This window comes from Syngnathus acus, chromosome 1 (assembly GCF_901709675.1).
Source record: "Syngnathus acus chromosome 1, fSynAcu1.2, whole genome shotgun sequence".
In the NCBI taxonomy this organism is placed as follows: domain Eukaryota; kingdom Metazoa; phylum Chordata; class Actinopteri; order Syngnathiformes; family Syngnathidae; genus Syngnathus; species Syngnathus acus.
In genome coordinates this window covers 4,237,056-4,246,857 of record NC_051087.1, presented here as the reverse complement: position 1 = coordinate 4,246,857, position 9,802 = coordinate 4,237,056, and the positions used below count along the sequence as shown (strand labels likewise).

The following is a 9,802-nucleotide window of genomic DNA, read 5'->3' as shown; positions in this document are numbered from 1 at the left end:
ATGAATGAACATGCACTCCAGAGAACCAACTATTGCTTTTTTGTTAGTTGCTGCATGTTAGTCGCTGCAGGTTAGTGGCTGCCTGTTCCTGTTATCCTGTTAGTTCCTGTTATCCTGTTAGTTTGTCCCTGTTTGCCGTTTCTGTTTGCCATGTTCTAAAACACAAAGTCTACATTGAATAACTGATGGTGACCTTGAGTGATGCATTGAAAACTTGAAGTTCATCACCTCGATTGTTCCACGTCCTCGATGGTTTCCGGTAGATGTGTATTTGCGGTTTCTTTAAGCAAACAAGTAGACAACCCGGCGGTTAAAGCCGAGACACAAAAGACGACATTCGGCAAGCCGACCCACACGTCTTCGAGGAAATAGATCAGTGGGCTTAGGCCTGCACCCAAACGGGCCATGAAGTTGCAGAGGCCCATCCCGTTTTGCCTGAGTTAACATAAAAACATTTGACCAAAACAAAAACACAGTTTTACCTCAACACGTTAATTCATCGGAGAGAATGGCTGTTCCCTAGAAATAGTTGGAAAAGACTCCAAGGTGTACCTTACTGACCTCATGACTGTAGGATAGAGTTCTGTCACATACAGAAAGGCAACGGTAAAAGCTGCTTGGGCAAACATCTTGCCCAATGCGGCCACAGCTGTCACATAGGCGCCCTTATCTGAAAAGAAGATGGAATGGTCCCTCAAAGCTCAGTTGTTCTGAAAAACCCTTTTGCACAAAGCCTACCGAGCGGGATGAACAGGGTGAGCAACAGACACAGCCCGCTGACAAAAATTGCTCCGCCTTGACTCAAGCGTCGCCCTACTTTGTTTAGAGTAAAAAAGACGAGGAATTTGGCGGGCAGTTCAATGGCACCGTGGATAAATTGCGTCAGGTACATGTTCACGCCAAATCCAGACACGTTGAAGCTGATTCCGTAGTAACAGCAGGACATGCCGAACCTGTAACGACAGCGTCAGCGAACAATCTTTAACTCAGTCAACTGAGCAACAGCTTCAGTAAACAGCAAATGGCAAAATGGCCACCCCCTGAGGTGGATAAAAATGGGTGGATAAATTCCTATTTGACAAACACACTGTGTTTAAACGAGCGGGGGGCACAGAGAACATTGCTCATTGTTTTTTTTGTAATACTTTCCCCACAGCTACAGCTGGCTATCATTATTTCAGGATACAAAGTTTTGTCGACTGTACCACGCAATGCCGGTAAGCATAGCTGTTCTCCTCATCCGGGGGGTCCTCACCAAATCCAAAGCAGAATATTTCTTGTTCTCATTTTCCACCACTATTACTTTGGACAAAGTCTGCAAAGCAAAAAAAAAAAAAACATTTACGACATTTACGGTTAATTTATTTGCAAAGAATCAAGCAAGTCTGCACCTCAGGATTGAGGTGATCCAGGAATTGCTCTCTGCAGTTGACCTGAGCACACTTCCTTAAGTAAAAATAAGTGCGGTTGACCTTTCCATGGGATAAAAGCCATCGAGCTGATTCTGGGAGCCACCTGAGACAAAAAAAAAAGATCTTATGAACAACACAGAACATTTATTTATCATTGTCTTTTTTCAGTACCTTCATTCATTGTACTTCCACTTTTGCGTTTTACGCTTATTTGCTTACTGAGGATTATATTTTTCCTTACCACCAAGAAATGATTGCTAACAAGACTGGGATGTTTCCTACAGCGGTCAGGTACCTCCACTCAGTCACAAAATAGGCCACGGCAGCGAACGTCATGGTATTCAAACACCAATCCAAGCCTAAGAAAATAGCCACTGTCCATCTGTGCCTATGGTCCGTCCATTCTAAACCTACAATGTAAAAAAAAGAAACTCATTAGCAGCCCAAAAGTTGACTGACATTGTTTATAATACCATCTCGACACTTACACAGGACCATGGTGATCATAATAAGCCCAGAGGACCCAAATCCCGTAAAGAACCTCATGACTGCAAACATGGGGAAATTAGAAGACAGGGCACTTGCCAATCCGAAAACTACTGTCGTCACGTAGGACACCAAGAGCGCTGGTTTTCTGCCAAGCCTGCAAAATGATATATTGTAGTTAACAGAAGATAATTTGCTTCGTAAACTAATCGAGAGCATGTCAATGAAACTTTGCATGGTTTCTTAGCATTAAGCAAAGCAGACATTACAAAGGCACAACTGTAGTTGTTTTAACACAAAACATTAATTCTTTTTAAAACTTTAGCACCAGAACATCATGGAAGTCATACCGACCTGTCACTAAGTGTGCCAAGCACTGCAGCTCCAAGCATGACCCCCCCGAAAAAGATGGTGGTGGTGGCTCTGTTTAGTCTCCGTCTCTCGCAAACCAAATTCCACTGATGTATGAAGACAGCCAGTAATGTATGGTGGAGCCAGTTGATACATTTTTAAAAGCTCCGTCCGTAGATCCAACTCACCTCTGTTGCCACGGTAGACTTGACGACGGACGTATCGAAAACCCATCCATTCTGACAAACTACAGGTAGCCCAGTTGTGTTGGAGGAGTTCATCAAAAGATGATACTGAGGCTCAGTAAACATCAGACAGGAACTTGGAGTCCCATCATCCTGAACTGGAACACTGATAGTTAGTCTTTGCTCATCGGAGAGATTCCCAAAAACACCTCCGTCATCTAAACCGCTGATGTTGCAGTGATGAGAAGGAATGAACCCGGTGAAGTTATTCAACAGAAAATGAAACGGCAAAGTGGCGCGAGGAATAACTACTAATAAAATAAGCCGGAATTGAAATTTCCCCAAACCGTTCAGTTGCCTTAACAAGTCGTCAAACTTCATCTTGAAAGTTCCTGTCTACAAAAAATGATCATCCCCCTTCTGACTTTGGAAGAGCTTTTTATTTTTTTGTCCTGGTTGTTGGGTAGTTAATATTTAGTGACAAGTTAAACTTTGAATCCAGAGCTTACTGTGTTATGGATGCACATTTTCAGCTGAAGAACAGTAACAATGTCAGAAAGCTCAAGCTCAGCAAAAATCTGCTAGATGCTAACATAGTTAAATTTTTTCAGCCACATGTAGAACCGTACAAACTGATTTTTTTGAGAATCTTTATTGAATCATACAATACATTGTGTTGCGTGATCTACAGATGTTTTGTTAGATATGTCCAATTACTTCCTCAGCTCCACATCTTCGATTGTCTCTGGGAGCCGGGCGTTATTTGTCTCGGGAAGGAGGAGGGTTAACAACCCAACACCTAAAGCCATCACGGCAAACACCAGTCTGGGTAAACTGACCCACACTTCCTCAAGAAGAGCCACCAAGGGTGAAATTGCCACACCGAGACGGGCGAGGAAAGAACAGCAGCCGAAACCATTTTGTCTGTCACAGAACAAATAAGATCACCAACTGATTCCCGAGCGCGGCACCGCTGCTGCTCACTGCTCCCCTCTCCCCCAGGGGATGGATTAAAATCACACGGGGATGGGTTAAATGCAGAGGACAAATTTCACCACACCCAGGTGTGTGTGTGACGATCATTGGGACTTTAATCTTTTAATCTTTTTTAAGAACCCGTAGTGTCATTTGCTTTGTGTACCGTATTTTCTGCACTATAAGGCGCACCTAAAAACCTCCAATATTCTCAAAAGCTGACAGTGCGCCTTATAATCGGGTGCGCCTTATATATGGACCAATATTGAGCCACTACAGCAGGCGTGTCCAAAGTCCAGCCCGCGGGCTAAATGTATATATCTTATATATCGACAAAGTTTTAAAATGGGCCAGTCATTGAAGGTGCGCCTTATAATCCGGTGCGCCTTATATATGGAAAACGTTTTAAAGGGCCATTCATTGAAGGTGCGCCTTATAATCCAGTGCGCCTTATAGTGCGGAAAATACGGGACCAAAAAGTGTTGGCACGCATAAATCTCTGCTCATTGTGTGTTACTGACCTCAATACAGTCGGATAGAGTTCTGTTGTGTACAAATACAAAACTGTAAAAGCTGCTTCGGAAAACATCTTGCCCAGTGCCCCCAATGCTGTCCGACACACTGCCATATCTGAAACAAAGATATCCGAGAAACACATTTCTCAGCCCGGTGAGTAGATCTTCCAACTTCTCGCACTCTTGTCACTTACCAGGTGGGATAAATATGTTGCAAAACAAACACAATCCAGTCAGAAGAAGTCCTCCACTCTGATTCATTTTTCGGCCGAGTTTGTTAATTGAAAAAAGGCAGAAAAGTTTGGCGGGTATTTCACTGACGCCGTAGATCAACTGCGTGACGAAAATGTTTATGCCGAATGCAGAGATATTCAAACCGATGCCGTAGTAACTGCAGGCTACTCCAAACCTATCAACGGGAGAAGAGATTGATCTGCAATGTGAAATGTTTCCAATACTGTCCGATCTTGTCAAATTGAGTCATACCACACAGTGCCGGCAATTAGAGTCAGTCTCCTCAACATCGGAGTCCTCACAAGATCCAACATTGAATATTTCCCTTTTTCATTTTCAACTCTTTTTAACAAATCCTGCAGCAGATAGGAGAGCTCAATTGACTACAAGACATAAAAAAAAAGTTCCGACTAATTCACCAATAAGAGTTTGGCACCTCAGGTCTTAGGTCATCTATAAACTGCTTTCTGTCGTTTACTATTGCACACTTGGTTAGATAAAAAAAGGCGGGGTTACACTTTCCTTGGCTCACCAGCCATCTAGCGGACTCTGGAAGCCACCTGTACACACACCAATTAATTATCAGTCACAATATTCACAACCATCATCATAACGTTCAGAAATAATTCGATACTTTTTCCTTACCACCAATAAATGATGGCCGGCAAGAGCGGGCTGGTTGCCGCCGCTATCAGATACCTCCAATCATTCACGAAATAGGCGAGCGCACCAAGCAGCGAACTTCCCAAACTCCAGTCCAAGCTTAATAAAATGAGCACGAAAGACCGATGCTTGATGTCGGCCCATTCGATACCTACGAGGAGAGATCATTACATCGATTGTTCTAGGTTGTCGTTAAATCAAGTTCAGTTGCTTGTTTGATTTACTAGTTGCATGTAAAATATAACTCACACAAAACCACGCTAACAATGCTGACTCCAGAAGCTCCAAAGCCAGTAAAGAATCTCATGACTGCAAATATGGCGAAATTAGTCGATAGAGCACTTCCGAATCCGAAAAATACGGTCATCACAAAAGAGAGCAACAGCATATTTTTCCTGCCAAATCTGCCGGAAAAAAAAACATGGAATTAAAAGAAAGACTAAAACAATGTCTGTCATGCTAACATTTTGGATTGCCTTCCGACTGATAGCTGAAAGTGCAAAAAAATATAAATAAATATAAGGACCTGTCACTGAGATAGCCAAAGATTGCTGCTCCAAACATGACGCCCAAGAAGAAAATACTGGCTGTGGATTTGTTCACTCTCTTTCGCTCACAAACCAGATCCCACTGAAGAGCCAATCGATTCAAAATTAAATATTTATCTGATGATTTACAGAGAAATTGAGGACCAACTCACCTCTGTGGCCAGAGTAGACTTCATGGTGGAAGTATCATACACCCATCCATTCTGACAAAGTACCGTCGGCAAAACTGCCGTGTCGGAGGAATTCAGTAGCAGATGATATTGAGGCTGTGCAAACATCTGACAAGAGCTCAAACTCCCGTCATCCTCGACCGGAATACTCACTATGAGCCTTTCCTCACTGGAGAGATTTCTAAAAACATCTCCATCATCTAAAGCACTGATGTTGCAGTGGTGAAAAGGAATATACGCAATGAAATTATTCAGTAGAAATTGAAAAGGCAAAACCAGACGAGGAATCGCCAACGCTAGGATTAGTCTATACTGAAACGGCCCGAAGCCTTTCACTTCTGCTAAAATGTCATCAAACTTCATCGCGAAAGTTGGACTGGTAATGCGGAGCGAGGCACAGAGAAAACGGGAAAAGTCTTGTAGCCCTAGTTAATGGATATTTTAGCGATCTGTGACAGCATGGTGAGATATTGAGAGCAGTCTGAAATTATACATTACAAGAACACGCTTGCTAGTTTGCGCTTTCGTTAACCTACTTGTGCTTTGAACCAAAAATGTAATAATTTACTTGAGAGAGAACCTTTCATCTGTTATTATTCACCAGGAAGTTGAATCCGTCACGAGTCACAGTTGATTTACATACTTAGTTTGGTGAATGACATGAAAATCAGCAAATGATACTATATACTTGGTTGGCTATCAATTAGCTAAAGGTTTGGTGTGAGGTCATCAGAAGGTCATCATTGAATGTGCTTGTATTGTGCTGTAGTTTGTTACAGTTTGTTTGATGAATTGAAAAGTATAACAGCAACTTTATCTTCGGTCTATCTTAACCCCCCTAATGCCAGTCATACAAACAGCTGAATTATTTTTTCTTCAAACTTTATTGCCAAATACTTTTGAAGCTCCACAATTCTTTGCCTTTTCGTTTAGGCTGAGTAGAGTATGGCCAGGATACATCAGTTTATTCTTTTCTTCATTAGATTGTCTTCCCCCTTGTTATTTTTTCCCTGTAATGTATAAAAATGTCAGATTAGTCATTTAATCCAGGAAAAACTATTTTCAAATAAGTGTTCAAATAAAAAAAAAAAATGCAAACCGGTATAACACATTACTTGGGTAGTACAGCAGTGTCTTGAACAACACAGTAGCAAGGGATGCTAACGTTAGCATGTTTGTTTATTTTGTTGTCATTTCTAGCTATTTTCATTATTTTTCCTTTATTCTGGTTTCTTGTTTGTTTTTATTGCTAGTCTTATTTCTGTAGCACTTTGAGATTCTTTTATGAAAAGCGCTTTACAAATAACATTTATTATTATTATTATTAAACATTACAACGACGTGGTGGACCCGTGTGTTATCACCTTAGCATGCTAGACTGACCAGTAGCTAAATAAAAGTGCCTTGCCATACTAAAAGAAAACTTTTGCGAGTGAGTCAAGCTGAGCCAAGCTAACCGTGAAAAATCAGCGGCAATGCTTGTTTTCCACTTTACCTTGGTATGTCAAGGTCCTCTATGAACTCAGGCATTCTGGTATTATTAGTTTCAGGCAGGAATATGGCCACTAAACCAGGCACAACCGCCGTTGCGCAATAAGTCATAGGTGGTAGGAGAGGCCACATATCTTCAAGAAGCATGATCAGTGGAGATATGGACACAGCTAGTCGGGCTACAAAGGAAGTATAGCCAAGACCGTTCTGTCTGGATGATAGAAAAAAAAAATGGTTCATGTCAGGCAACACCAGATTGGAACAGTAAAAATGGTTGACTAAGCTTGTTACTGACTAACCGTATAACTGTGGGATAGAGCTCAATCGTGTAGAAGAATATGATTGTGAACGATGCTTCCGACACGGCTTTTCCTAGAACTCCGATAATCGTACGAACGATCCACTTATCTGAAGGATGTTTAAACATTTTGTCAGAAGATACATTGTAGGTAAGTTCCTCCGTTAACCCAGAATGTAAGAAGCAGAAACCTTTTGAGACAAACATGTTGATGAAAAGGAAGAGACCAGTTGACAGCATTGTCCCGCTCTGAGCTGGGCTTCTCCCAATTTTTTCCAATAGGAAATAAATGGCAATCTTCATTGGTACTTCAATTGATAAAAATACAAAGTGAGTGAGGTACAGGTTTAATCCAAACCCAGTGATGTTGAGACTTATTCCATAGTAAGTAAACGCTACGCCAAACCTGAAAGAAGAAACAGACCAATTCAAAAATAGAAACTCCACCCTGAAGCTCCATAGCTTTCAAAAGTTTAGCTTTTTTTTTATACAATCAATAACAAAATGACATTTATGCGGTAAGTCAGACATTGATTAGCCGGAGTCTGGCTCTGTCCAAAGTTCAGAAATCTACATAACCTCTCCTTTAACGCTCACTATTTAACACTATTTAATTTGTGCTCCTACAAATGTTAAACTAACAGTTTTAATATTTCAACAAAGGTGCAACCTTTGAGCTCCTGCTATGTAATTAGTTTTTGATTTACCTGCAAGATCAAAGAATTACTTAGCGACAAAGTAAAGTACATAATCATCACCCGTTCTTTTAAACCTTACCATACAATCCCAAGGCATATGCCGAGTTTCCTTAAACTCGCCGTTTTGAAAAGATCAATAAAAGTGTACTTCCTGTCATCGGTGTGGGATTCGACCGATTCCAATAATGCCTGTAAAGCAAATACACAAACAATTCCATCACGGTCACCTGATTGAACCGAAGCAAAAACGAACAAACCCTGGGCGTGATATTGGCCATGCATTTGCATCTGTTGTTCATTTCTGCACATTGATTGATGTAATAATGGGCATCATCGATCTTTCCTTTAGCCACAAGCCACCTTCCAGACTCTGGAAGCCACCTGGACATAAAAATGCGGTGTTACCTCCAAAGTATTTCGACACACATCAGGACGATCTGACCCTTGAATACCTCCAAGCAACCAGGGCCAATATCAAGGGCGAGGTCACGGCCAGAATGAGCAACCTCCACTCATTTACAAAATATGCCATTCCAACCAAAATGCAGCTTCCAAGTGTCCAATCAAGGCTGAAGATGATACCATAGAGTGTCCTCTGTTCTACGCCCAGCCACTCTAAATCTGGGAAAATACATCTCAGCCAACGTGGTTCAATATTTCACCTTGAAGAAAAAAAAAGTGACTTTACATACTTAGAACAATTGAGATGATACTTATTCCAGCAATGGACATCCCAGTGAAAAAACGCATAACTCCAAACATTGCATAGGACGGGGAGAGCGCACTTAGGACGGCAAATGTCATAGTTGTCAGATAGGATACCAAGAGCAGCCGGCGCCTGCCAAATCTGGTTAGAAAAAAAAAATCACACTCTTTATTTATTGCAAGACAACAGGTTTGTTTCTATGATACAAGAATTTAATTCCAGCTACCTGTCACTAAGAAATCCAAACAAAGGCGCTCCTAACATAACACCAATGAAGAAGATGGTGGCTGTTGCTTTGTTCATACCTTTCCTGCTGCACACAAGATCCCACTGTGAAGAAATAAAAAATAAAAAGACTTTGCTATACTGTAATTGAATTAGTTGTAGGAATGCTATTAAGACAGCTAATTACCATAGCAGAATTAATTCTAAAATAATCACTAATATATCTAGGCTCACTTTCCTTTTTCCTATCAAATTAAAAAAAAATTAACTTACCTCTGTTGCTATTGTCGATTTAAAATAGGTTTTGTCGTATACCCATCCGTTTTGACACTGAACAACCGATGACTCCTCACTGCTGTTCAACAAGTTTGGATATCGAGGCTCGGAAAACATCATACAGGAGCTCAGAGTCCCGTCTGTCTCTGTCGGAATATTAACGGTCAGCTTCTGTTCCAAAGTTAAATTCGAGGAGATGTTTAAGTTATCCAGAGTGCTGATATCGCAGTGGTGAACGGGAACCCCGGCCATGAAGTTATTGAGCAGGAAGTGACACGGTACCGTGATTCGAGATAGGACCTGGATCAAGATTAATTTAATTTGAAATTTTCCAACGCCACCTATTTCTGAAAGTATGTTGTCGAATTTCATTTTGGATAACTTCCAGAGTCACCAAGATGAACTTCCAAAGCAGAAGTGAAGAGTGCTCTGCTCTGTGCAAGGTCAAACTTATCATTGTGATGTTAATAATTAAAGACATTTTAACTGTTTTGTCTGCATTCTTGTGACGTGTGGTTAGTGCAGGCCGTCTTAACTGCTGTGTGACACACCCTCAACTCATCCAGAAA

The 9,802-nt window shown here is 41.2% G+C and overlaps 2 protein-coding genes across 2 annotated transcripts; both read right to left on the bottom strand.

Moving 5' to 3' along the window:
* Positions 1 to 23: 23 nt before the first annotated feature.
* On the bottom strand, positions 24 to 2,815 carry LOC119129618 (solute carrier family 22 member 7-like). The gene is made up of 10 exons (XM_037262972.1): positions 2,438 to 2,815; positions 2,253 to 2,356; positions 1,901 to 2,055; positions 1,654 to 1,822; positions 1,392 to 1,515; positions 1,206 to 1,315; positions 739 to 953; positions 562 to 670; positions 229 to 435; positions 24 to 155 (listed from the first exon to the last, which is right to left on the bottom strand). Exons 1-10 carry the CDS (start codon positions 2,813 to 2,815, stop codon positions 110 to 112), a joined length of 1,617 nt encoding a protein of 538 aa, XP_037118867.1. The 3' UTR covers positions 24 to 109.
* A 255-nt stretch (positions 2,816 to 3,070) lies between these two features.
* Positions 3,071 to 9,672, bottom strand: LOC119121615. Its single transcript, XM_037249411.1, has 18 exons — positions 9,231 to 9,672; positions 8,959 to 9,062; positions 8,719 to 8,873; positions 8,479 to 8,647; positions 8,284 to 8,407; positions 8,106 to 8,215; positions 7,520 to 7,734; positions 7,330 to 7,438; positions 7,034 to 7,241; positions 5,522 to 5,965; positions 5,348 to 5,451; positions 5,071 to 5,225; positions 4,804 to 4,972; positions 4,595 to 4,718; positions 4,411 to 4,514; positions 4,119 to 4,333; positions 3,931 to 4,039; positions 3,071 to 3,358 (listed from the first exon to the last, which is right to left on the bottom strand). The coding sequence occupies exons 1-18, from the start codon at positions 9,603 to 9,605 to the stop codon at positions 3,148 to 3,150; spliced, it is 3,204 nt and encodes a 1,067-aa protein (XP_037105306.1). The 5' UTR covers positions 9,606 to 9,672; the 3' UTR covers positions 3,071 to 3,147.
* Between the last annotated feature and the right edge of the window lie 130 nt (positions 9,673 to 9,802).

Excerpts from the sequence above, each read along its gene's own strand:
- LOC119129618 (XM_037262972.1), bottom strand. The coding sequence starts at position 2,815 with ATGAAGTTTGACGACTTGTTAAGGCAACTGAACGGTTTGGGGAAATTT. Across the intron at positions 2,056-2,252 it reads CTTGGCACACTTAGTGACAG|GCTTGGCAGAAAACCAGCGC; the intron begins GTCGGTATGACT and ends ATCATTTTGCAG. Across the intron at positions 954-1,205 it reads ATGCTTACCGGCATTGCGTG|GTTCGGCATGTCCTGCTGTT; the intron begins GTACAGTCGACA and ends CTGTCGTTACAG.
- LOC119121615 (XM_037249411.1), bottom strand. The coding sequence starts at position 9,605 with ATGAAATTCGACAACATACTTTCAGAAATAGGTGGCGTTGGAAAATTT. Across the intron at positions 8,408-8,478 it reads TTGGCCCTGGTTGCTTGGAG|GTGGCTTCCAGAGTCTGGAA; the intron begins GTATTCAAGGGT and ends TTTTATGTCCAG. Across the intron at positions 4,040-4,118 it reads CAACATATTTATCCCACCTG|ATATGGCAGTGTGTCGGACA; the intron begins GTAAGTGACAAG and ends TCTTTGTTTCAG.